Below are 26,584 nucleotides of genomic sequence, written 5' to 3'. Positions count from 1 at the left end.
GAGTAACCGAAGAGAGGTGTGGACACTCGTTAAAAAATTTGTAGAACGCACCTTTATACTTCCATATGTCAAATCGGTCAAATCTGTTTTTCAAGACCTTGAATTTCTGAAAAGGTTATGTTTTTATGTTTCGAATAAAGAGGACACAAAGTTTTAAATGCTGATGATGCGAATTTTATAGTTAATAATTTAAAGTTTATTTTAAAATATATGTGAGAACAGAATTTGGTAATTATCTGCATAAATTCTGAATATTTGGATCCTGTACCATACTTCTAGACAGTAGACACGGTGTTTCTATATACAATTACTCATTACAGGTTTGTATGAATATCAAATTATAGTTATTTGTTAATATTCTCTAGGAATACTTAATTTTTACGTTTCTAACATTTTGCTCTTTTTATTAATAACTTATAACCTTCACTTTTATTCGATGCTATTCTAAATCTTTTCTGCACTTATCTCAGTATTTTAATTTTGAAACTGAGTTATTGTAAGGTTATGTTTATATAATCCCGTTTACTACATATTTAGTAAAAAAAAATTGCAGTTCAATAACAACAATAATTTATTTAAACAATATACGGACTTACAATGATAGAAATAATTGCCCTTTCTAACAAGTTGTATACTATTTGTGAATAAATTTAAATCTGAGCGTTATGTAATGTTAGACACTAACTCTAAATTACAAAAAATACAAATATTAGGCTAGGTAAATTATGAAGTGTCTAGAATTAATGATCGTAATATTGTCACTAAAAAAGTGCAACGAAGAATAAATAAAAATCTAGATTAGCACAATAATTAATATTTAAAACTATCTACAAATAATGGTATTTTACAATAAATGTCAGAGCTAGGCATGTTTTTTCGAAATGTCCTCCATTTTTTATTTTTCTAAATTTTAGATAGGAATATTTATTTATTTGTTATTTAACAATTAAAAAAATTAATTTAGAATAATAGGTATTATTTGTTTAAATCTTAATTACATTTCAAATATTTAATAAAAATTATTTTCCCTTACACTCGCTCTGAAACTGCAACTTTCAAGGGTTATACAAACCGTGGCGAAAGTGATACTTTTCACACCTCTTTGAAAAATCTTGGCGATAGTAAATTGTTGGAGAATCTGTAGTATTTACTTATCTATTATTGTTATTTTTATTTTAAAAGATTAAAATAATCCATGTTGATATTATTTTTGACGGAATAAAATTTTACTAACTAACTAAACAAACTACAGTAACTAACTAAACAAAATAAACTAACTAAACTAACTAAACTAACTAAACTAACTAAACTAACTAAACTAACTAAACTAACTAAACTAACTAACTGAACTAATTAACGAACTAACTAACTAAATTAACTTAACTATCTAGCTAAAGAAACCAATGAATGAACTAACTAACTGAATTAAAAAATTTAAAAAAATAAAAATAAAAAAAATTAAATTAAATTAAATTAAAAAAAATTAAATTAAAAAAAATAAAAAAATAAAAAATTAATTAAATTAACTAACTAACAAAAATAGCTAAACTAACTAGCTATAGAAACTAACGAACTAACTAAACTAACAAGCTAAAGAAACTAACGAAGTAACTAACTTACTAAGTAACAAAATTAACTTAACTATCTAGCTAAAGAAACCAATGAACAAACTAAGTAAATTAACTTTAGTGAAGTAAACTAGTAAATAGTAAGTAACTAACTAACTTACTAACTAACAAAACTAACTAAACTAACTTTATAAAGAAACTAACGAACTAACTAAACTAAAAAGCTAAAGAAACTAACAAACTAACTAAATTAACTAACTAACTTACTAACTAACAAAACTAACCAAACTAACCAACTAAAAAACTAACTAACTAAAGCAAATAATCTGACTAAATAAATAACTAACTAAACTAATTAAACTAACTAACTAAAGAAAGTAACGAACTAAGTAACTAAATTAGCTAACTTACAAACTAACCAAATTAACTAAACTAACTAGATAAAAAAAACAAACGATCTAATACTAACTAACTAAACTAACTAAGTGACTGACTAACTAAACTAATGAAACTAACGAACTAAATAAATTAATTAACTTACTAATTTACTAACTAACTAAACTAACGAACTTAGTAACTAAATTAACTAAACTGAGTAAAGTAAGTGACTAACTAATAAATTAACTAACAAAACTAACTAATTGAACTAACTAACTAAACTAACTAATCTGACTAAATAATTAACTAACTAAACTAATTAAACTAACTAAACAAACTAAAGAACTAAGTAACTAAATTAACTAAACTATAACTAGCTGAAGAAACTAACGAACTAACTAACTATATTAACTAAACTAACTATCTAAAAAAAACTAACGAACTAACTAACCATATTAACTAAACCAACTAGCTAAAGAAACCAGGAACGAACAAACTAAATTAACTAACTAACTAAACTAATAAACTAATGAACTAAATAACTCAATTAACTTACTAATTTTCGAACTAACAATGTACTATTTCGTTTAAAAAAATTAAAAAAGAATCCACTGATCAAGATAAAAATACATAACCTATAAAATTTTACTTCTTAGACATCTCTTTCTGCGTAAAAAGGAAAGATGAATTAAAAATTTGATTCTTTTGTTTTTTTCTCAAGAAAAATAATCTGAAATTCAAATAAAAGTGAAAATTAATTATATTTTAATTCTTTTAAATAATTGAAAGTACCAAATATATTTAATTATAGTATTCTTTTACAGCAATGGAGGAGAATACTGAGAAACCCTTCGAAAGTTCCTTCACAATTGCGGCTAAAGAAGGAAATTTGAACGATGTGAAAAAATATTTTAAAAGTCTAACTGCAGTAAACAAAAAAGAACAGTGCTATTATGCACTGTACTTTGCTGCATTCAATGGCCATGAAAATATTATAAAATTTCTAATTTCTAAAAAAGTCGATGTTAATTTCACGATTAAGGATTATCTCACTCCACTTCACGCTGCAACAAGTTGTAAATATAGAGATAAAATTGTTCCTCTACTGATAAATGCCGGAGCCAACGTGAATCCTAAACTGAAAATTACTTCTGGGTTAGTAAATATTTTTCTTTTCTCCATTCCCTTTATTTTTGATGATCGGAGACGTTCAAAAAATACGTAACGCTATTTTTCGGAAATTTTGCCCCCCCCTCTCCCCCATGTAACGCAATGTTGTATACACATTAGCGCCATTTTTTCTGCTGACCGTAACAAATAGCTTGACCCCCCCCCTCCCCCCAAAAACGTTACGTATTTTTTGAACGGACCCGATAAGGAATTTTTTTCAAAAATTTTCATAAATGAACGAAATTTTCGTTTTATTTAATATACTTTTTAAAAACTATTGTATCAAGAAAAATAGTTAAAAATTAAATCAAGTTAAATTTGAAATTAAAAAAAATTGTAAAGTTTTATTAAAATAAATTTTGATATTTTAAAGAATTTTATTTTTTTATCTTTAAAAAAAATTATTATTAATTGAATTAATTGAATTTTGAAAGAATTACAGTTGCAATTTTTTTTTTTTAGAAACGTGATTTTGTTTTTAAAATTTTGTCTACTTTTTTAAAACTGTTAAAATTTTAATTTCTAATTATTCGAATTCGATTATTTTAGGGAAGAAACTCTGGAAGAGAAGTATTTTTGTTCACCGCTTCACATTGCGGTGAAAAGCGCTAGTGAAAAAATAGTTGGTGTATTATTGGAAAACAAAGCTAATGTTAATTTTAATTTAATTTCAAATGAAAAAATTATAAGTCAATTAAGAAATGACAAAGAAAAAAATGAGTTGGAAAATAAATTAAAATTTGGCCTCTATGAGTGGTACGATCTCCAAATTCAATCGGGGTTTTCACCATTACATTACGCAATTAGCGGCAGAAATGAAAATATTGCGAAAATTTTAATTCGAGCCGGTGCTGATTTAAATAGTCGCTGTAGTGGTGATTTAACACCTCTTTGTTTGTCCTGCGATATAAACAACGACATTTCACTTCTTAAAATTCTCCTTGAAGCTGGAAGTGACATCAATATTGAAATAAACAATGGGAAAAATATTTTAGCCTACATTTTAAAATTAAATAACAAGTATTCATTCGACGAGTACTACGACGACCACGAGAATAGCTGGTTAACAAAAAATCAACCATTTTGCTATTTATTGAAAATCGGCGCCAACCCAAATGCCTGGTCATCAAAAACTGGTGAAAATCCCATTCACTACGCGGCGAAAAATGGAATGGTGCACGCTTGCCACATTCTCATAAAATACGGAGCAAATCCGAATTCAATTGACAGAGAGGCGAAAACACCCCTCGAATATTCCACAAATCAGTTGGAAAATATTTTGAAAAATATTCGAGAAAATTTTTCGGATCCATTGCATTCTGAAAATTCAGATTCCAGTGATTTATCAGACGTTAGTGATGATGATTTAAGAGAATTAATCATTCGACAAAGGCGGCGAATCAACAATGAAAAATCGAGTGAAAATCGAAAAATTTATAATCTTTCGCATCGTAAGTACGAATATCACGTGTGGGAGTATAAAAGGGTGCATCTGCAAAAAGTACAATTTAATGTATTTAAAGACCCCGAACCCTTTAAATTAATCGCACAACTCCTACTTCGAGAATTGGTGAGACTGGAATCGAAGGGCATCAGAGTCGTGAAGCAAAATCAAAATCTAATTCAATCCGATTTCGTAAAACCTTATTACGAAGAATGCAGTGAAGAATTGAAGAAATTAAAGAATCATTTCATCGTTGAAGACCTCAGTTACTATCAATTTTTAATGGCAGAAAAATCTTCTATTAAAGAATACATGAAAAATAAGAAAATAAAATCCTGTTTGGAAAAAAAGTATTTAGATAAATACTTTCCTAATTATCATAGATTTTTAGTTATTAACTCTCAATTTGGAAATGAGAGTTCAAAGTTCGATGTTAATGAAAATAAGTGGAAGGAAATGGAAAAATTGGGAAAGTGTTCAGTTCAAATAAAAGGTGCTTTAATGAAACCATGGAACTATACTGATGGTTCATCGAGTGATTCTGACATGTTAAATTTCCAGTGGTGACGATTTAAAACTTTGTTTTTCTATATTCTTGATTGTCTATTTTATGTACCTTCCATCTCGGCTTTCATGAATACATTTTACGACCTTTTTTGCCACAAATTTTTGTACTTCAAAGATGACAATTTTTTTTACGATTTTTCTTCTGACATTACATTATCGTAGTAATGTAGTAATATTTTTAATAAATTTAATGTAGTAATAATTAATTACGTCAACGATGTTGTAATATTATGTTTATTATAATATTTTATTATAAAAATTGAATATAATATTGAATATTTGAAATTTGAAATAAAACACGTATATTATAATGCAAATGTGAAAATTTAAAAAAATGGACTTATCAACTTTTGCCTGCTTGATCCTCAATTGTAAGTTGTTATAATCAGGGTTTCCACGCTACCTCGAAACCTGGAAATGTCAAGGAATTTTATAAACAGGGTTGTCACAAATATTTAATTTTATTTTTCCCTGATTTCCAGAGAAAATTCTTACATTTTCCCTGACCCTAAAAAATATTCTGATTCACTCTAAAAATTATTAGAGACTCAAAAAAATGTTCTATTACATTTATTTACAAATTTCATTCTTGGAAAATATTTTACTTATTTAATAGTCTCGACTCTTTGGTAAAAAATCTAAAATTATCGAAAATTCGAAAAAATTCAAAAAACCGAATTTCTTAAAATTCAACATTTTTTCCTCTCTTTTATAGAATTAAGCTTTATTATTTTTGTGCTTTTGGAAAATACTTTACTTATTAAATTGTCTGGACTCTTTGGTAAAAAATATAAAATTATCATAAATTCGAAAAATTCAAAAATCCGAATTTCTTAAAATTCAACATTTTTTCCTCTCTTTTATGGGATTTGGCTTCATTATTATTGTGCTCTTGGAAAATACTTTATTTATTCAATATTCTCCACTCTTTGGTAGAAAATCTAAAATTATCAAAAATTCAAAAATATTCAAAAATCCGAATTTCTTAAAATTCAACCTTTTTTTCTCTCTTTTATGGGATTTGGCTTCGCATTATTTTTGTGCTTTTGGAAAATACTTTACTTATTAAATAGTCTCGACTCTTTGGTAAAAAATCTAAAATTATCAAAAATTCGAAAAAATTCAAAAAACCGAATTTTTACTAAATAGTAGATTTGCAAAATTGCCTTAATTATCAGAGAAAGTTCAAATTTGGGGTTTTTCAAAAATTTATATATATTATTAAAGAATCGAAATTGTATTAATTAAAACGATTAAAACTAAAGCTTAAAAAATCTCTGAAAAAGAAATGTGCAAAACGATTACAGCGCTCCGGATAGTTAGAAAATTGTCTGAACTAAACTTGTATATTGTTTGCGAGTCACAGGTCACACGTTTTTGTAATCCCGATGATATTCTCAAATCTGCTTTTTGCTCTGTGGCTGATATTTATTATGATTCTTATGATTGCGGCGAATTGCGGCCATGTGTGATTGTTTTTAAACACACAGTGAAACAGAGAGAAGAAAAAAATGGTTTGATATTATAGAGAAAATAAAAATATAAAATGTAATCAAATAATTCACTTGCATTGTAATAAGCAACTGAAAGTGCCTATAAGAAGAATTTAACAAGTATGAAATGACAATGCTACAGTACTGCAAATGTATATTATAGAATTCCATTTACTTGAGGTTAGAAAAATACCTTAAAAAATATAAATCGTAATTCTCTTATAAACGTCATTGAGGAAAATTCGAATAGACAGAGATCTAAATTCCAAATAATTCCGAAGTAAGTAAAGTGTTATAAATTCTTTCTAACCTATATATTTTTCACTGAATATTTTATTAAAAATTAAATTTAATAATTAATTTTCATTAAATAAATCAAAATATTAAGCAAATATTTATGAAAATCAAACTTGAATAATTAACAATATTGTATTTTTTGTTTAAACAGGTAAACGGAGATTTCAATATACGTTAAACAAAACTAACATAATTAATTTTTAATAATCATGAAATGAGAAATTATTTGCACTGCGTTATATTGCCTTGTGAAAAGTGGTCTTTTACAGAGAGGAAATAACAATTTTTTTTGGATTTCAAAGAGTTTAGCAGGGTGTCTAACGGTCAGGGAAAAATTAGGACATTTTTTTATTTAGAGAAAAGTCAGATTATGTCAGAGAATTTCATTCAAAGTCAGGGAAATTTCTATAAATTTCTATAAAAAATTGAAATTTTTTTGTTAATTATAATAAACAACGAGTCTGGCACGTCATTAGCAGGGGTTGGCAGTTCTGGCAGTAATATTTTTATGAATTTTAGACATGAAGGTTTAATATCAAGTAGGTCTGGCACTTAGAAATATGAAAATAAATTTTCTACATATTAAACTGTCTCATATGTGAAAACGCAGGGCACGTGTGCTGCCAGACTTACATTTTTGCAAAGAAGAGTGAAGAAGGAACCTATCCTTCAATTATGAGCCTTATAAAAATCCCTTGACCAAAACTGTCGCTAGCTCTCCGTCTATCATCTTTGCGCATTTTAAACACAAAGTGGCCGACCTTGACAGAAAGTAACATTACCGAATTGTTGTAACCATAAAGAAATACGTTTCGGGATTCGATTTTTCACTTTGTTTTTCTTTCAACAAGTTAATTATCAATATTTACAATTTATTATAATTTGTTAAGTTATTAGTTAATTATTGATAGTTATTATTTGTTACAATTTATTATTAACTTGTTATTACAATTCTATTATTTTATAGTTATTGTTTGTTACAATTTATTATTAACCTATTTATTACAATTCTATTATTTCATAGTCATTAACATTATTATTATTTATTATTAATTACGATGACGTAGCAATAAACAAAAATACATTTCCTTCCAGGAAGGAAGAGACAGAAGCACATTTTAAATTTGAAAAGCGATGCGATGGTTTTGTTTTTCCCGTAAGGAACACCACCTCTGTCTATTCGAATTTTCCATAATGACTGTAGAGAATGGGGTCACTTTTTCTTTATTAAAAAAAAACACTCAGAATATAATGCAATTTAATTAATTCTTTGTTTCAGAAACTGGTACTAATTGAAAAGGAAATACCATATTCATGATACGAAACCAAAGATTTATAATTCTTTAACAATTGTCTAGAATGTCATTTTTTAAGACAACACAATTTTTATCATTGAAAATAAGATCGAGGATTTTATCAAGATCAAACAATCAAATTCGATATTTTTCCCTTGATAAAATAAGAAAAACAACTAAATATCGAGGTTACTTACTGTGTACCTTATTTTTTAGTTCAGCTCTAGGTTATCAATTCCTCAAATCAGAATATAAATTCCCAACATTCCCAACAGTTGATGATTATTTGAAATTCTTCATACCAAGCGTTAGTGCATTAGATCTAAAAGACGATGACAATAGCAAAAATCGAAATAAGTACAATTTTATTGCTGACGTTGTTGAAATTTGTGCACCAGCCGTTGTATTGGTGCAAGTGAAGGAATCGGTGGCAAGTCCCTATCATAGAAAATCTTTGGTACTTAATAGTGGATCTGGTTTTATAGTCAAGGAAGATGGTTTAATTCTGACAAATTGTCACGTCGTCATGGGTGCTATTAGAAGAACTAATGTCACGGTTACTGTACGTCTAGTCGATGGTTCTACACACGATGCAATTGTTGAGAACATCAATATGGAGACAGATCTTGCGACAATAAGAATAAAGAAGAAAAATTTACCTATTATAAAATTAGGAAATTCGAAGGACATAAGACCGGGAGAGTTTGTCGTTGCTATTGGAGCGCCACTTACGTTGAGTAATTCCATTACAAGTGGTATTGTCAGCAGTCCTAATAGACGTGGCGAAGAACTGGGAATATCTCATAAACAAATGAATTACATTCAAACGGATGCTGCGATTACTTTTGGAAATTCCGGAGGACCTCTAGTGAATCTCGCGGGGGAAGTGATTGGAATAAATGCCATGAAGGTGAGTCCGGGAATTTCTTTCGCCATTCCAGTGGATTATGCGAAGGAATTTTTGGAGAAATCAGAGGCGAAGAGAAGGGGACGGATGACGAGTCAAGAATTTAAAAATTCGGAATTGGGAAGAAAGAGGTATTTGGGAATTACGATGATAACGCTAGGACCCGAAATGATTTCCGATATGCAGCATATTATTGGAAGTTCGTCTCAGTTCGTGAAGCATGGGGTTTTAATTTGGAGAATTGCACCAGGTTCGCCGGCTGATAAATTTGGTTTGAAGAATGGTGACATTATTACTGATGTTAATGGTAAGCCAGTTGTATCAGCTGCGGATATTTATCAAGCACTGGATCGAACAGATCTTTTGGTATTAGACGTAGTGCGGAGCGGTCAAGTTTTGCACTTTAAGATTGAGCCCGAAATTTTACAGTAGACACTAATTATCTAATTTTCTTCACATCCGAAAGTATTTTTTTGTCAACCGTGTCTTGAAATGTTATTCTCTGTATAATTTTAATTCAAATAAATGGTTTACATTAAAGACAATGAAAAACTCATTACCAATTGGTTCCAAAAACCATCATCTTCTAATAGAGTTATTAATTACTTTTCAGGCCATTCAATCCAACAGAAAAAGAATTAATGACAATTACTCACAATTGTCAAAGATTTTAAAAGATTATAATTTATTGTCAATTCCAATAGTTAATAAGTCTTTGACTTCAGTTGTTAAATTAGGTATAAGGATTCAACTAACAAATGGAACCAAAATGGTATCGTTTACAAATTTAACTGTAATAATTGTTCCGCCACTTACATCGGTGAATCAAAACGTAGTTTGGAAAAAAGAATCAAAGAACATAAAAACAAAAAAATTGAATTTGTAGTTTGAACATCAAACTATACTCAATCATTCTTTCAATTTTGATGAAGTAAAAATTGTAGATTTGGAATCAAATTATAAAAAGCGATTAATTTCTAAAATGTTATATATTAAGTTTAACGATAATACTTTGTTTTATTTATCACTCTTCCGATAATCGAATTAAAAAAGGATTAACAAGCTTATATTTTTATTAATATTCAGTTAAATTTTAAAGCACATGCATTACTTTCTTTTAGAAAGATTTGACACTTCCTTCAAAGAGGGTTATGCCAACTTTACCAGCCAAATTTTTCACAATTTTAAAGTAAAATGGATGATTCACATTGAATTTTGCAATATTGCTAGGGAGCATATGTGCAACTAATGAAGAACCTAAAACAAAAATTGATATATCATTTTCCATAGATTATAAATAAAATTAAGAATCAAAGAAAAAGGTTTCTTATAGAAATTTTAAAAGTCGATGAAAAATAGCTAAGCCAAATAGTTTTAGTGTAGATGCAAAAATAATCTTACCACTTGCTGCTGCAGCTTCAACGCCAAATTTGTTAACAGCAATGAAACATTTTTGTACCACATCGTTAACATGCATGGATTCATTAGAAATTCCATTTAAGTTTGAAGACGTTGTGAACATATCTCTCAAACCCATCTGAAAACAATATCATAAAAGTTACCATTCGGAAGAAACGGTATCGATTATTTTTCGATTTGTAAATCAATTAAAGTATACGAACCGATTGTAAAATATTTTTCATCTCAATTTTACTCTCGATTTTGAATTCGGGCATTACAATATTCACATATCTAATTGATCCTTTTTCTCTAATACTTGTAAGGTTTGTTTCTCCCAATTTCCGTTCCACTGTCGCGAGACCGTTCACTTGATTCGGAAGAATAATCATCATGAAATACTTCACGTCCTGCAATATCAATTTTTTAGGGTAAAATTTCTTCAAGAGAAAATTAAATTTTTTTTTAATGTACCTTAAAGGGAATTTCAACGAATGTAGCATCAAACTCTGGAAGAACTCCATAATTAAATTGTTCCTCAATGTTCATCATCGGCACTTGATAATTTCCATTAGTTGTATAAAAATCTCTATTACTTGTTGGCTCTCCTGTTAGTTCGTTCAACATTATCATTTCATTTAACCATTCGCCTTTGAAGTACAGTACATTAACGGCAGCAATACCAGAACCACTAAGTGTATCTAAAATAGTGATAGTTTAGAAAAATCCAAAAAACTAATTTTCAATTCACATGTAGCTTTTCTATTAGAAAAGAGCTAGGAATAACTATGGGAAATTTGATGTGTTCGACTGTACTAATAAATAAGTTCTAACAAAGACATTGTGTTTTACTTGTGTTAACCTACTGTTAAATTTAAAAATAACAAAAGTACTAACCAGGGGTAAATAATTCCTTTATCTTCTCATTTGTTTCCGTTGATATCCAGGAATTAATCGTATCTGCAGCTTTCACTGAATCTTTAAAGTCAAGATTCTCGACTTTCGATTGAAAATAGTTTACTAACACAGTGTTGAAATCTTCCTTAATAGAAAACTCATTACTGACGTATAACTTATTTAAAATTTTTGTCGTCACTCGTTCGGATGCCTAAAAATCAAGTATTTTTTAATTCCAATAGGTATTGAAGATTAAGTTTTTTGTTGGATCTGTAAAATACCTACCGTCAGATATTTAATAAGCCTTGAGTAAGATAATTTTACATTCATGTTAAATGTTGGAAGATGAAGAGCTTCTAGAATTTGATTTTTTGTATTTCCGTCCGCTCCGGACAGAAATATATTTAGAAGAACATTTACACTCAATGGTGATACAACAACGTTCTTTAATAAGTTTTCATTTTTCACCGCCTAAAATAATTAAAATTTGTTATAACGGTCTATGATTTCTATTTGAGATTTATCATTTATTAATATTATACATACATTGTATAAGTCAGAAGAAAATTCATCCATTCCGTCAACGTAAGTTCTCCAATTAGTGACATTTGGATCGTTATGTCCATTTTTTAAACCTTCTATTCCAGTAATCGCAAGGACGGTCAGAAAACAGAAAAATGTGCCTGTGAAGAAAGAACAAAAATGATACACATATTAAATAATACAGGATTTTTAATTTTGTTCTAAGATATAAAAAATTTATATCGTGCAGTCTGTTTATTATTATAATAGTATTATTAGTATTAATTCAAATATAAATTTTCTTACGTATTTCCATTTTAAAAATGATGACCCTTTATCCTAACTTACTAAACTGAAGTACTTGATCTTACGATTAAAAAAATTTATCTAATCCTAAACATATTACTCTAAGCAGTATTTATACTCGTAACCAGAGGCTTATAAATAAATCAACAAACTAATCTATATTCCTAACATTTAAGGCAGTATCATGAAGAAAACTATTTTTTTTAAATCAGTAAATCAATATAATTAAAATATTCATTTGCATGGGTGAAGAAAATTTATTCAGTGATCATGGAATTTTTCAAAGTAGAAATTAATGTTATTTATTTAGCGTATCAGTGTATTTCTTAAATGTAGAGAATTACGTATAACATAGCGTCATATTCAAAAATACAACTGTATAATTACGGAAGAAGATCCACGCGAAATATAATTAAAAATATTTTTCGAATAAAAATTCTAATTTCATAAAATATTAAATTTTTTGTATAAAACATATCATTAAATTCATAACAGTAATTAAAATTTTTTTCATCAATTCGTTTCTATTAGCTTCCATTATGTATAATGGCAAGAACATAAACAAAAAAATGCGCCTGTGGTTAAAATATATACATTTCCATAATTTATTCGCAGTAACGTCTTGTAGAAATTTTCGAAATAATAGAAATATTTCAGTATTATATTTTAATGTTATTTATTTTGCTTATCTTTGTATTTTTTTTAAAAAGCGAAAATTACGTATACCACAGAGTCATTTTTAAATTACAACTGTGTAATTACAGAAGAAGATTTACGAAATAAAATTTTAAATTTGATTATTTTTTAAATATTTTTTTTAAACTTCTATTTTTAAATGATTTTATCAAATTTCAATTATTTTCCAAAGATTTTACTAAAAAATTATTTTTTTTTATATTTATTAATTAATTTATTTATTATTTTACTAAAATTAAATTATTTTTTAAAAGATTTTACCAAGTTTCAATTTTTTGGACATTTTTTTTTTTTTTGAAAATATTCTATCTTAATTTTTTTCTTTTTTTTTTGTGTCTAAATGATATCTTCTCCCTTAATTTAAAAAGAAAAATGTGAACGGTTTTAATTATTATAAAAATTTGAATTTTTGTATTTAAATTAATAATTGAATTCTCGATGAACTTTCGAAAAATTATTAAAAATTAATATCACATAATTGATTTAGAGATGAAGTTTAGTTAAAAATTGTAGAAAATAATTGGATTTTTCGAAGCAGGGTTATAGTTGAAAATTAAATATTTAGAAATTATGAAATTTCAGAAGTTGAAATTTTTTAAATTTTATTTCCTGATGTGAAAAAAGAAATAAGAAGTACCTATTTAAATATTTATTTAGAAAAATTATTTAAGTTTCGATTAATTGAATTTTGAGAAATCAGTGAAGAATCAGGGAAATACGAAATTTTTGTTAACACTAAATTAAATAAACGACTTTTTCAACTTTCTTTTCTATATTCTTAATCGACTAAAGCGACTTTTTTTTGGTGGGTAAAGTCGATCCGAGGCTGAAATTTTTAAATTTAACATTTTTATACATAATTTTCAGTTTTGTGCCAAGAGCTGAAGTTAGGCTTCGAAGAAAGTTTATCTCGATTCTGTTTTTGTAAATTAACCCCATTTTCCAATTTAATGAATTTAACCAAATTTTGACGAAAATTGACAAGTATTTATCAAAGTTTGTATGGAAAAATGAGAAAAAAATTGTTCTAAGAACTAAAAAAAAAATGTTTCAATCATTTTATGGCAGAATAAAACCGTTTCGAAAATTGATTTTCACTTCAAGAAAATAACAATAACAAGGAAATGGAAATATAAACGAAGTATGTCATTCTTTCAAAGATCGCAATTTTTGTTTCGAAGAATCGGAAATAAATTTTTACCTTCTTCACTAAAAATTCGTTACAAATCGACGGTCCCCAACCGTCAAGACAGAAAACCATCAAAATACCCAAGTTTCATACTCTGTACTTTAATTTTCGGTTCAGCACTAATATACACTTATTTAAAATCAAAAAACTATGAAGTACCATTTTTGGAAGACGATCTAAAATTCCTGAGTTTCAATTCCAAATTCAATCTCTTTGACATTAGTCAAAATAGAAGTAAATTTAATTTCATCGCCGACGTCGTTGAATTATGTGCACCATCCGTTGTTTTAGTTCAAGTTAAGGACTCAATCAAAAATATCAAAAATCCCACAATATTTGCCAATGGTTCTGGATTTATTGTCAGACACGATGGTTTAATTCTGACGAATGCTCACGTCATTATGATTGCAATGAAGAAGCAAAATCTCACAATAACCGTACGACTAATGGATGGAATGACTTACAGTGCGAATGTCGAGGACGTTGATTTGGAATCAGATCTTGCGACATTGAGAATAAACAAAAAGAATCTACCGGTGATAAAATTGGGAAGTTCGAAAAATTTACGACCTGGGGAATTTGTCGTGGCAATTGGTTCGCCATTGTCGTTGAGTAATTCGATAACAAGCGGCGTGGTGAGTAGTCCGAATAGACGAAGTGAAGAATTGGGGATCTCGCACAATCAGATGAGTTACATTCAAACGGATGCGGCGATTACTTTTGGAAATTCGGGAGGACCTTTGGTGAATCTCGAGGGTGAAGTGATTGGAATTAACGCGATGAAAGTGACACCGGGAATTTCGTTTGCAATTCCAGTGGATTATGCGAAGGAGTTTTTGCAAAAATCGGAAGCGAAGAGGAAGGGACAAGTTGTTCCTGTTCGACAGTTTGGAAGTGATGGGGAAATTGGAAGGAGGAGATATTTGGGTATCACGATGTTCACGTTAATTCCGGAAGTGATTTTTGATATGCAACACATCATTGGAAATGGTTTACAATTAATTAAAAATGGTGTTTTAATTTGGGGGATAATTGAAGATTCGCCAGCTGAATTGGGTGGTTTGAAGATTGGCGACATTATCGTTCAGGCAAATGGTAGACCAGTGACGTCGGCGGGGAATATTTATCAAGCACTGGATGAAACGGGACCATTGATTTTGACAATTTTAAGAAGAGGTCAAATTTTAGAGTTTAATATTGAGCCAGAAAAATTAACATAAGAAGGAATTTTACTATCAACAAAATTCGTCACTCTTCATAATGGTGAAGCAGCAGGTAATTTTATTTTATTTCATTTTTTTTAATTTTTATTACATTCTCGTCACATGAGAAAGTATTAGTTTTTTTTTAATATTATGATGTTTTTGTTTTCTGCTTAAAAATATAATCCACTTATTTATTTCTCTTTTTTAAAATACATTAGCTTTCGCCCGACTTTTTTTTATTCTTTATTTTTTTAAATCAAGGTCATTTTATCTAACGTCCCCCTTGGGGCCGTTACGTTAGGCTAAAGTTTAAATCATATGTGACCTATTTTTTCACATATAGATCAAGTTATTTAATGTCATTCAAGCTAACGCCCCCCAGGGGCCGTTACATTACCTTAAATTTGATTTTTGGCTTTACGGATTTTTTACGTCAAAATTTATAGGTCAATATTGACCTTTTTTTTAAACTTCAATTTAATGCTTATATATTAAAATGCAGGTCAAATTTGACAAATTTCTTAAGTTAGAAACAGTAATTATTAAAGTTATAACGTAACCAAAAGTTTTAGGTCTATTGACCTATTTTCAAAGTAACGTTTATTTAATTTACCAGCGAAATATTATAAATTTTCTAAAAATAATTTTCCTCATATTTCTAAATTTTAAGTCATGTTGGTCATGTTACATTTATAATCTAAAAATAATTAAGTTAAAAATAGGTGATTTGTAAAAAAGTGAATACTTATTAAAATTAAATTACTTTTTGAATAATAAATAACATTAGATTGTAAATAACGATGATGATAAATTCAATTACTATTGAATTATTTTTTAATTTTAAATTCTCTACAATGTATAGGTATATTAAAAGTTTTACGAAAGAACACATTAACATAGTTTTTTTTTCATTTTTTTTTTTTTTTTTTTTGTTCTTTTAACGTAGTTACGAATCTTAGCGTCTTGATGTCTATCCTACAAAAATTATCCAGAGTGAAAAGTTTGGATTTAAAAAAATACTTTAAAACATATTAAGAGTGCTGTTAATTTTTTTTAATTTAGAATAAATCAATTTTTCTGTACAACATGTGCCAGTGATTTTTTTTGCTGTTTTATAAATAAATTTTGTTCTGTTGAGGTATAAATGATATAAAAAATTAGATGTGTTTTTTTTTAATTTGAAACGTTGGCTATATTTTATTAATTTATTGCCATTTTTTATTACCTTATTGCCTTTTTTATTACTTTATTGTCATTTTTTATGACTTTCTTGACATTTTTTATGACTTTATTGCCTTTTTTTATTAATTTATAGCCATTTTTGTCATTTTTATGACTTTTTTATGAATACATTTTTATGACTTTTTTGTCATTTTTTATAAATTTTTTGCCTTTTATTATTTATTTATTGCCATTTTTTATGACTTTATTGCTTATTTTTATTAATTTATTGCCATTTTTATGAATTTATTGACATTTTTTATGACTTTATTGCCATTTTTATGACTTTATTGACATTTTTTTATAACTTTAATGACATTTTTTGTTACTTTATTGCCTTTTTTTTACTATTTCATTGTCTTTTTTTTATTATTTTAACGCCTTTTTGACAAATTTTGTTAATGCATTTTTTTTAAATTCATTAGAAATTTTATACCGACAAAAATATTTGTTAATTTTTTTTCAAGTTTGAATAAAAATGGATGGATTTACATTAGACTTGGATAATGAATATGTGCTACGAAGATTTGATAAAATTACTAAATCACAGATTGATGAGAGAAATTACAGAGGACTCGTGTTAAAAAATCAAATGAAGGTGCTTCTAATAAGTGATCCAACAATAGAAAAGTGTGCAGCTTCTCTGAATATTCAAGTTGGTAGGTAAACTCAAATTCTTTCTTTAAAACAATTTTTTTCAAAATAATTTTTGAAAATTTTATTAAAATTTTTGAAAATAATTGAAATTTTGCCAAAAGTTTTATTAAAAATTTTTGAAAATAATTAAAATTTTGCCAAGAACTTTATTAAATTTTCTAAAAATAATTGAAAGTTTGACAAATTTTTTATTGAAATTTTTGAAAATAATTGAAATTTTGACAAAAATTTTATTAAAACGATTAAAACTCTTGAAAAGAATTGAAATTTTGACAAAAAATTTATTAAAATTTTTAAAAATAATTGAATTTTAAAAACGGATTTTATTATTTCTAAAGATAATTTGAATTTTGACGACAGTTTTAAAAATTTTGGTGAATATTATTGAAATTTTGCGAACAATATATTTTATTAGTTTTGAATATAATTGAAAATTTGACAAAAATTTTATTAGAATTTTTGAAAATTCTTGAATTTCTGTGAAATTTTTATTTTACGAAAATAATTGAAATTTTATCAAAAATTTTATTAAAATGTTTGAAAGTAATTAACATTTTATCAAAAATTGTATTAAAATGTTTGAAAATAATTGAATTTTTGTGAAATTTTTATTTTACGAAAATAATTGAATTTTTGTGAAATTTTTATTTTACGAAAATAATTGAATTTTTGTGAAATTTTTATTTTACGAAAATAATTGAAATTTTGACAAAAATTTTATTAAAATTTTTGAAAATAATTGACATTTTATCAAAAATTTTATTAAAATGTTTGAAAATAATTGAATTTCTGTGGAATTTTTATTTTACGAAAATAATTGAAATTTTGACAAAAATTTTATTAAAATTTTTGAAAATAATTGAAATTTTATCAAAAATTTTATTAAAATGTTTGAAAATAATTGAATTTCTGTGGAATTTTTATTTTACGAAAATAATTGAAATTTTGACAAAAATTTTATTAAAATTTTTGAAAATAATTGAAATTTTATCAAAAATTTTATTAAAATGTTTGAAAATAATTGAATTTCTGTGAAATTTTTATTTTACGAAAATAATTGAAATTTTGACAAAAATTTTATTAAAATTTTTGAAAATAATCGAATTTATGCAATGATTTGTAATTGCTTTAAAATTCATTTTGTTTTAGTGTTTTTAACTAAAATTCCCCTATAAATCCATTATTTTTAATAATGAATTAAATTTGTATATTAAAAAATTTAACCAATTTTGAGAAGAATTTTAGTTTTAAAAATTTGTTTAAAATCTAAGTTCTTTAAAATTTCTATTAAAATTGATTGAAAATTGAAATTTTAAAAAATTTGAAATTCACATTTTTCGAAGTTCATCTACTTATGAAAATTGTAAACGCAATTCTTTTAAAATTTGAATTAATTTTTTTTTCTTTTTTTTTTATTTTGATAAAAAAAAAATGTGATTTTTAATTTTGATCTAATATTTTATCCTTCAAAGGTTCAATGAATGATCCTAAAGATGTTCAAGGACTTGCTCATTTATGTGAACACACATTATTCCCAGGAAATAAATATTATCCGGAAGAAAGAAATTTTCATACTTACATCTTACAAAACAATGGTTCAACAAATGCCTCAACTGGTCTCGATTATACAAATTATTTTTTCGATTTAAATTTTGAAAATTTACCAGAAGCTCTAAATCGCTTTTTGCAATGTCTTTTAAATCCAAAATTCAACGATCACATCATAGAGGAAGAAATAAATGCCGTTCATTCTGAATTTGAGGAGAATTTACTGAATGACGATTGGCGTTTAGAACAACTTGATAAATTTTCAGCAAACCCACAGCATCCGTATTCCTACTTTAATATTGGCAACAGAGTGAGTTTGGAAATAATTCCCCGAATGAAGGACATCAATCTAAGTGAGGAGTTGGAGAATTTTTACAAAAAATGGTATTCTGCGAATATTATGTCATTGTGCGTTGTTGGCAGAGGTATTTAAATATATTTTAATTTTTCTTTTAGTTTTTTTTTAAATTTGAAAATAATTTTAATTTTGGGGGATTTTTTTTAGAAAACTTGGACGAACTTGAAAGAATGGTTGGGAAATTATTTGCTGGGGTTGAAAATAAAAATGTAAAAGTTCCCGAGTGGAGGGAAGATCCATTTTGTGAGGAACATTTTCAGTGTAAATGGTACGTTGTTCCGATAAATAAAAGAAGACAATTGAGTATTAGTTTTCCAATTCCGGATATGCAGGAATATTATCAATCCTCCGTAAGTTTGAATTCTTCTTGATTTTTAATGGTACACTCAAAAAGCACTCGATAATTAATTTTAAAAAAGTAAAAAAATAGCTTTAAAAAAAAATGTTAAATGTTAAATGTAGCTATCGAAAAATTAAACTTGACCAAAAAAAAACTCGTTTTAGACACTTCACAAAACTGACAAAAATTCCATTCCATAAAATAATTTTATTCTTGCGAAGAATTTTATAAAAATTTTTAAATAATTCATTTCTTTCGACTAATTTCATGCAAATTCCAATTTAATTAATTGAATACCTGAGAAATTCAATTCATTTTTATTATTCATGAAAAGAATTGAATTCTTACGAAGATTTTTTCAAAAAAATTTTTAAATAATTGAATTCTGTTTGGAAATTTTATGAAAATACAGTAGAAATTGAAAATCATTCAATTGCGAAAAGTTTTAAAAATAATTAAATTTTACAAAGAATTCTATTAAAATTTTTTAGAATATAATTGAATATATGTGTGGCAATTTTATTAAATTTTTTTGAAAATAATTGAATTCCTACAAAAAATTTTATTATTTATGAAAATAATTGAATTTTTGAGAAGAATTTTATTAAAAAAGTTTTAAAATAATTGAATTCTTATGGCGAATTTTAATATTTATGAAAATAATCGAAAATAATTGAATTCTTGAAATGAATTTTAGTAAATTTCTACAAAGAATTTAATTCAAATTGTTGAAGGATTTTATTGGAATTTCTTTAAAATAATTGAATTTACAAGAAAAAATTTATTACATTTAAAAATAATTGAATTCTTTCGACGAATATTAATGTATTATGAAAATAATAAAATTCTTGCAACAAATTTTTTTTTAATTTTTGAAAATAATTGAATTACCGCAAAGAATTTGATTAAAATGCTTCAAAATAATTGAAATTTCGTGAATTATTTTGTTATTTATCTGTAATAATTGAATTCTTGGGATGAATTTTATTAAAATCTAAAAAAATAATTGAATTATTTCAAAAAAAAAATTTAATTAAAATTGTATTTAAAATAATTGATTTCTTTCAAAAAATTTTATTAAATATTTGAAAATAATTGAATTCCTGTAAAAAATTCTAATATTTTTGTAAATAATTGAATTCTTTTAAAGAATTAAAAAAACACGGTTTTAAATAATTAATTTTTTCGAAGAATTGAAATTCAATTCTTAAGAATAATTACATTTTTTGAGCAATTCCTGTAAAATTATATTAATAATAATTGAAATCCTGATAATTGCACAAAATTAGGATTAAAATTAAAAATAATACTTTACTTTACAGCCGACGATTTATTTATCGCATTTATTCAGTCACGAAGGCAAGGGATCATTGCTTTCAGTATTAAGAGCAAAAGACTGGTCTGAAGATTTAAATTGTGGAAAATCACAACCTTGTAAAGGTTTTGCCTTCTTTAGTCTCGAAATATTACTCACTGAGAAAGGAATTCACTGCATCGACGAAATAATAACACTTATTTTTCAGTATATAAATATGATCAAGAATTCTGGACCTATGCAATGGATTTTTAGTGTAATTTATATATATATTTGCAAAAATATAAGAAAAATATTTTTCCAAAAAATTTTTTTTCAATTTTTTTCAAAGTATTTTATTTAAATTTTTGAGAAAAAAAAATAAATTTTCACTATATTTACAGGAGTATGTGACAATACAAAAGATAAATTTCAATTTTATGAAAAAATATTCATCAATTTCTCATGTTTGTGCAACGGCACATGACATGCAAGTGTATCCCATCGAGGAAGTGCTGAGCGCTCCATATTATTTAACAAAATGGGAACCACAACTTATTAATCAAGTGTTAAATAATTTAAGACCCGAGAATATTAGAGTGAAAATTATGGCACATAATTTTGAAAATATCACCACCGACGTTGAACCATGGTATAAAACGAAATTTGAAAAACAAAAAATACCAGAATTTGTTATTCAACAATGGACGTTTGCCGATGATAATTCTGATTTTAAATTACCCGATAGAAATGAATTCATTCCTGTGGAATTTGGTTTGAAGTTTCAAACTTCCGTTGTGAGTCGCTATTTTTGATAATTTTGTAAATAATTTTATTTCCTTCGTATTTTTAATTTTAAAAATTTAGAAAAAAATAAAAAAATTTTTTTAATTTTTTATTTTATTTATTTATTTTTTTATTTATATATGTTTATAATATTTATATTTATATATATTTATAATATTTATATTTATATATAATATATTTAAAATATTTATAGTTATATATAATATTTTTATAATATTTATAGTTATATATAATATTTCTATAATAGTTATATATTATATTTCAATAATTTTAATAACGTATAGTAATTATTCCTTTTTTTCCGGGAACGAAATTAAAATTCGAATATTGTCGCGTTAAGGGGGAAATTTCACCTTGTGACGCTCCTGAGTCTGCTACTCGCAGCCAATCAGCGCCAGGGCATCCTTCAGTCTCCGCGATCCCCACCACTCGGCATAGACGCGAGTATAAAATGCGACGCGCGTCTCGGAAGTCCCTCAGAAGTCGACGCGCTCTTACAGTCTTAACATCTCGTTTTTTTCTGAAGTTCCATTACCATATAAATTCATTCCTTTTCCATTTTACTAATATTCGTTATTTATTAAAATTGAATTTAAAATCTACTTACAAATTTCAGGTGGAGAAATTTCCGAAAATGATTTATAACACTTCAATGGTGAGAGTTTGGTACAAGCAAGACCAGGAATTTCTCCTGCCAAATGGAATCGTAATTTTTCATTTTGATAGGTAACAAACAGAAAATATTTTTTTTTTAAATTAGAAAAATTTAATTCACTTGGAGAAGAAATATAACAGAATTTACTAAATTTTAAATTTGATTGAATTACATTTAATTCTAAATTATAGCTTTCTGGTAAATCTCGATCCGGAGAATTTTAACAATTGCGTCATGTTTATTCGAATGGTGCAAAATACCATGTCTTCCTTAACTTATTCGGCAAAATTAGCTGGTTTGAAATGGGAAATTATTAATGATAAAAATGGTATAACGGTAAGTGAAAAAAAATTACGGAAAATTTTTTCCTTATTCAATTTATTAATTCTATTACTTTCAATTATTTAATTTCTTTTTCTGAATTTTTAGTTATACATTGAGGGTTACAATCAGAAGCAAATGCTTCTCTTAGAGAAAATTCTGGAGAAAATGATAAACTTCGAAGTGGATAAAGAAATTTTTGAAGCACTGAAGAAAACGGTTAGATTGAAATATTTTCGAATAATTGAAAAGTAAAATAATTAGGATATAAAAAATTTAAATAATTAACATATTATTAACATATAAATTATTAAGATCTAAATAATTTAGATACATATTATTAACATATAAATTATTAAGATCTAAATAATTTAGATACAAATTATTAACATAAATAATTAACATGTAAATCTACTGAAATGTAAAAAAAATAAGAGAAAATATTTAAATTGTATTTAATTTTGCACGCAGTTCATCTTGGAAGTAAAAAATATAGGCGACGAATTAAATTTGAACGCAATTTCTAATTTGGAAATTCTCTTAAAGGAAAACTTGTGGAATAAAAATGATCTGCTAGACGCCTCTGATTGTGAGTTGAATTTTTTTTTCCACTTCAATTTTGTTAATAAAATTATTTTTAACTCTGTTTTTTAACTTCTAGGCCTAACCTATAAAAGTTTACGAAATTTTGTTTCACAATTATTTAAAAGTTGTCACATTGAATCGCTAATCTATGGTAATTTCACGAAAAAAGAAGCTAAAAAGTTTGCTGAACTTGTTGAATTAAAATTAAAAAATGTCAATAAATTGCGAAGGGAGAAGATTGCACCTTTATTGCCGAAAATTTCCGAAGAAGCTGTAACTTTAGAACCAGGTAATATCTTAATTATTTTATAAACTTGCAACAAGCTTCGAACAATTTTATTATAAGATTGCAGCAGCAAGTTTATACGTTTAGTTTGGTAGAAATAATTTTATTTTATAAAATTACTTAATTATATATATTTTCTCTTTTTTAATTTTATTTTCTCTCGATGACAAATCTTGCAACAGGTTGTTCTTATTTCTACGAAATAAATGATGACAAGAATCTAATTTTTGGCACATTGATTTTCTATCCAAATGAGATGGAAATGAAAGTAAGAAATGTAATTGTTGAATTATTTGCGCAAATTATTGTCGAACCAATTGTCAGGATATTAAGGGGAGAAAAAGAATTGTTTAAGGCTAGTGAAACTAAAAGTGGAATAAATAATTCACGATTCAGTATTTATTTGCAAAGTGATAAATATCAATATTATGAGTTGAATTTGGAAAATTATATGGAAACAATGAAGGTATTCTAAGTCTATAGCTAACCGAGGCGCATGATTATAATTCCCCAAATGTCATTTGACCGTACTGTCATTTTAACGAATTGCATTTATCCGAACTGTTATTTTAACGAAATGTCACTTTTGCGAATTGACATTTTTACGAATTGCCACTTTTGCGAATAGTCATTTTACCGAATTGCATTTATCCGAACTGTTATTTTAACGAAATGTCACTTTTGCGAATTGACATTTTTACGAATTGTCACTTTTGCGAAAAGTCATTTTTTCGAATTGTCATTTTTGCGAAAATTGCTACGCAGTAAACTTGTATGCATATTATAGATTTACTATAGCAATTTTCGCAAAAATGCCAATTCGCAAAAGTGACATTTCGTAAAAATGTCAATTCGAAAAATGACAGTTCGCATAAATGACAATTCGTAAAAATGATATTTCGCAAAAGTGGCAATTCGTAAAAATGTCAATTCATAAAAATGACAGTTCGCATAAATGACAATTCGTAAAAATGACAGTTGGCATAAATGACAATTCGTAAAAATGACAGTTCGCATAAATGACAATTCGAAAAAATGACAATTCGCAAAAATTATTTTTCGCAAAAGTGACATTTCGTTAAAATAACAGTTCGAATAAATGCAATTCGTTAAAATGACAGTTCGGTAAAATGACATTTGGGGGATAATCAGGCGCCTCGATAGAAGAGGGGACACGTTAAGTACATCAGCTGACTCTTTTATTCTATCAAAATTACAGATGTACATTGAAAATATGACAAACGAGAAATTTAACAAACAAAAGGAATTAATAATTGAAAGAATGTTGAAAGAGCCGGAAACAATGTCAGAAATGTCTGCTATATTTTGGAGGGAGATTTCTTCAAAAACTTATGCTTTCGATAGAAGGACTATTGAAATTGAGTGTTTGAATGTAATTACAAAACAGGAGATTCTAGATTTTTGTAAGGTAAGAAAATTTTATTTTTTATTAAATTTATATACCAAAGTAGAGAAACGATTTTTATGGAAGAAAATTTATATTCTAAGTACCTACTATATGAAAATATAATTTTTTGTGTCTTATTAACAGTATTGTTTTCTTATTTTTCAGTGTTCTTAACTTATTGTACAATTTTAATGTCAGTAAGAGCGCTTCTTACTGGATACTTTTAACAGAGTTGTCACTTAAGAGAATGCTGCTAATAAACGTCGCATATCCACTATTGAAAGATATTGGAAAATTTGGTTGGTTCCTATAGTTGTGAACTGAATTCCATTATTTTTTTCAATCAGATTCAACATAGAGTTCACGCATTTGTCGATTAGTTCTCTTCTCCGTTTACCTTTTTCGATACTTAATTTTAAAAATTCAGCATAAGCTGGAAATCGCATGCAAGATGACTCCACGATCTTAAGCAAATTATCGTTTCTTGTGTAGTTCGCAACTTTATTTACAGATTGCATTAAAATATCGTAGAAAGTTACACGACAATCGTTGTCAATTTCTGTTTTTTTCATTAATTTTACCTCACGCTCGCATTCATCACGCCATTCGATGAGATTATGTTTCTTATAAAATTGCAGATCATCATCATTCGACTAATCTTGTATGATTAAATGTTGCTGCAACATGTAGGGGACATCTGTCTCTAAAACAAGTTTCAAAAGAATATCCCGCGTCTAGAAGGATTTTTAAAATTTCTTCATCTCCATTTTCGACTGCAATGTAAACGGCCAATCTGCTATCCATCGAATTTTTATCCAAGTCTTTTTGCTTCACGATCTTTTTCACAACTTCCACTTGACCCTCTCGCACTGCTAAATGAAGAGCTGAATCTGCTGATGCATCAACTAACGAACTACTTTTTAATAAATATCTCCAAATTTTCAAATTTCCTTCAGAAAGTGCCAATTGAAGTATCGTTTGAGACAGAAAACTACGATATTTTGATTTACCTTTATTATCACATTCATCTTCCAACCAGGCATTAGAATTTGCATTAATTTTCGAACCATGGTTAACTAAATACTTTACAATTTCATAATAATTGTTTCTCATTGCCAAATGCAAGGCAGTCTCAGTGAAATTATTTTGGACATCTATTGCGTTAAATCCATTGAGCATTAGTAATTTAACCATTTTGTAATTCCTCTTCCTAACTGCGTAATGAAGAGGCATCATCATAATTTCGTGTGTTCGTTTATCTTTCTTGTTTTCTTCACTTATTGTAGCACCATTTTTTAAAAGCAATTCGACAAGTTCAATGTTATTACATTTTGAGGAAATTAACGCTATTACAAAAAAAAGTTTAGACAGCAGTCTCCTCCTTTAAATTGTTATCAAAGTAAAATGTTTTTAATACTTGAAGTGCAGATGACTCAATTTTTATCTTAATACATTCTTACCTTCATCACCGTGAGAAGTAGGGGTATCTTTGCGAAAACGAGTGACTCACGCTTATTATATTTTTCTATTCCTAGGGTCTGTTTCACCATCTCGCTGCTTTTACTTATCAAAATTATTTCTTTATCACGTGATAAAGAAATAATTTTAGCGTACGCTAACCCATTAATGTCTATGGAGATACTAATAAACACTGACGCAAACCAACTATTGGAATCAGGACATTAGGTCGAAAACATGAAGAAACACGCATTTAAAATATTTTTATTTTGTTTAAACATTTTTTTTATTTATAATTTTAAAAACAACAAAAA

At 26.7% G+C, this 26,584-nt stretch overlaps 6 protein-coding genes across 8 annotated transcripts; 4 read left to right on the top strand and 2 right to left on the bottom strand.

The window, feature by feature from the left end:
- The first annotated feature begins 115 nt into the window (after positions 1 to 115).
- Positions 116 to 5,152, top strand: LOC122509645 (putative ankyrin repeat protein RF_0381). The gene is made up of 3 exons (XM_043623846.1): positions 116 to 320; positions 2,771 to 3,101; positions 3,666 to 5,152. Exons 2-3 carry the CDS (start codon positions 2,773 to 2,775, stop codon positions 5,125 to 5,127), a joined length of 1,791 nt encoding a protein of 596 aa, XP_043479781.1. The 5' UTR covers positions 116 to 320; positions 2,771 to 2,772; the 3' UTR covers positions 5,128 to 5,152.
- Positions 5,153 to 6,562: 1,410 nt separating this feature from the next.
- LOC122509666 (serine protease HTRA2, mitochondrial-like) lies at positions 6,563 to 9,659 on the top strand. Of its 2 annotated transcripts, none has more exons than XM_043623875.1 (2): positions 6,563 to 6,800; positions 8,197 to 9,659. In XM_043623875.1, exon 2 carries the CDS (start codon positions 8,277 to 8,279, stop codon positions 9,549 to 9,551), a length of 1,275 nt encoding a protein of 424 aa, XP_043479810.1. In that variant the 5' UTR covers positions 6,563 to 6,800; positions 8,197 to 8,276; the 3' UTR covers positions 9,552 to 9,659. The 2 variants fall into 2 exon arrangements, with proteins under 2 accessions (XP_043479810.1, XP_043479811.1); XM_043623876.1 differs by lacking the exon at positions 6,563 to 6,800 and adding an exon at positions 6,880 to 6,900.
- Positions 9,660 to 9,787: 128 nt separating this feature from the next.
- Positions 9,788 to 12,358, bottom strand: LOC122509667 (alaserpin-like). The gene is made up of 8 exons (XM_043623877.1): positions 12,243 to 12,358; positions 11,961 to 12,097; positions 11,700 to 11,885; positions 11,415 to 11,625; positions 10,992 to 11,218; positions 10,742 to 10,927; positions 10,521 to 10,656; positions 9,788 to 10,376 (listed from the first exon to the last, which is right to left on the bottom strand). The coding sequence occupies exons 1-8, from the start codon at positions 12,250 to 12,252 to the stop codon at positions 10,237 to 10,239; spliced, it is 1,233 nt and encodes a 410-aa protein (XP_043479812.1). The 5' UTR covers positions 12,253 to 12,358; the 3' UTR covers positions 9,788 to 10,236.
- Positions 12,359 to 14,081: 1,723 nt separating this feature from the next.
- Positions 14,082 to 15,739, top strand: LOC122509625 (serine protease HTRA2, mitochondrial-like). Its single transcript, XM_043623820.1, has one exon. It carries the CDS (start codon positions 14,082 to 14,084, stop codon positions 15,345 to 15,347), a length of 1,266 nt encoding a protein of 421 aa, XP_043479755.1. The 3' UTR covers positions 15,348 to 15,739.
- A 561-nt stretch (positions 15,740 to 16,300) lies between these two features.
- LOC122509662 (insulin-degrading enzyme-like) lies at positions 16,301 to 25,108 on the top strand. 2 transcript variants are annotated; one of them, XM_043623870.1, is made up of 14 exons: positions 16,301 to 16,470; positions 17,021 to 17,212; positions 18,683 to 19,183; positions 19,264 to 19,466; positions 20,779 to 21,027; positions 21,155 to 21,547; positions 22,174 to 22,283; positions 22,404 to 22,548; positions 22,642 to 22,752; positions 23,005 to 23,122; positions 23,195 to 23,407; positions 23,587 to 23,870; positions 24,624 to 24,833; positions 24,978 to 25,108. In XM_043623870.1, the coding sequence occupies exons 2-14, from the start codon at positions 17,032 to 17,034 to the stop codon at positions 24,984 to 24,986; spliced, it is 2,727 nt and encodes a 908-aa protein (XP_043479805.1). In that variant the 5' UTR covers positions 16,301 to 16,470; positions 17,021 to 17,031; the 3' UTR covers positions 24,987 to 25,108. The 2 variants fall into 2 exon arrangements, with proteins under 2 accessions (XP_043479805.1, XP_043479804.1); XM_043623869.1 differs by lacking the exon at positions 24,978 to 25,108 and having other exon boundaries at positions 24,624 to 24,952.
- Positions 25,109 to 25,446: 338 nt separating this feature from the next.
- LOC122509665 (receptor-interacting serine/threonine-protein kinase 4-like) lies at positions 25,447 to 26,462 on the bottom strand. Its single transcript, XM_043623874.1, has one exon. The coding sequence runs from the start codon at positions 26,049 to 26,051 to the stop codon at positions 25,458 to 25,460; it is 594 nt and encodes a 197-aa protein (XP_043479809.1). The 5' UTR covers positions 26,052 to 26,462; the 3' UTR covers positions 25,447 to 25,457.
- Positions 26,463 to 26,584: the final 122 nt, after the last annotated feature.

The sequence above is a fragment of the Leptopilina heterotoma genome, unplaced genomic scaffold (assembly GCF_015476425.1).
Source record: "Leptopilina heterotoma isolate Lh14 unplaced genomic scaffold, ASM1547642v1 Lhet_61, whole genome shotgun sequence".
NCBI classification, from domain to species: Eukaryota; Metazoa; Arthropoda; class Insecta; order Hymenoptera; family Figitidae; genus Leptopilina; species Leptopilina heterotoma.
This window is presented reverse-complemented; position numbering and strand designations above follow the sequence as displayed.

What these genes read in the sequence shown, in the direction of transcription:
- LOC122509645 (XM_043623846.1), top strand. Translation starts at nt 2,773, where the DNA reads ATGGAGGAGAATACTGAGAAACCCTTCGAAAGTTCCTTCACAATTGCG. An exon ending in AAACTGAAAATTACTTCTGG is followed by an intron (nt 3,102 to 3,665) that starts GTTAGTAAATAT and finishes CGATTATTTTAG; the next exon opens with GGAAGAAACTCTGGAAGAGA.
- LOC122509666 (XM_043623875.1), top strand. Translation starts at nt 8,277, where the DNA reads ATGTCATTTTTTAAGACAACACAATTTTTATCATTGAAAATAAGATCG.
- LOC122509662 (XM_043623869.1), top strand. Translation starts at nt 17,032, where the DNA reads ATGGATGGATTTACATTAGACTTGGATAATGAATATGTGCTACGAAGA. An exon ending in AGGAATATTATCAATCCTCC is followed by an intron (nt 19,467 to 20,778) that starts GTAAGTTTGAAT and finishes TTTACTTTACAG; the next exon opens with CCGACGATTTATTTATCGCA. An exon ending in TGAAGTTTCAAACTTCCGTT is followed by an intron (nt 21,548 to 22,173) that starts GTGAGTCGCTAT and finishes TACAAATTTCAG; the next exon opens with GTGGAGAAATTTCCGAAAAT.
- LOC122509625 (XM_043623820.1), top strand. Translation starts at nt 14,082, where the DNA reads ATGTCATTCTTTCAAAGATCGCAATTTTTGTTTCGAAGAATCGGAAAT.
- LOC122509667 (XM_043623877.1), bottom strand. An exon ending in AAAGGAATTATTTACCCCTG is followed by an intron (nt 11,219 to 11,414) that starts GTTAGTACTTTT and finishes TCACTATTTTAG; the next exon opens with ATACACTTAGTGGTTCTGGT. An exon ending in TGAAGCTGCAGCAGCAAGTG is followed by an intron (nt 10,377 to 10,520) that starts GTAAGATTATTT and finishes TTTTTGTTTTAG; the next exon opens with GTTCTTCATTAGTTGCACAT.
- LOC122509665 (XM_043623874.1), bottom strand. Translation starts at nt 26,051, where the DNA reads ATGATGATGCCTCTTCATTACGCAGTTAGGAAGAGGAATTACAAAATG.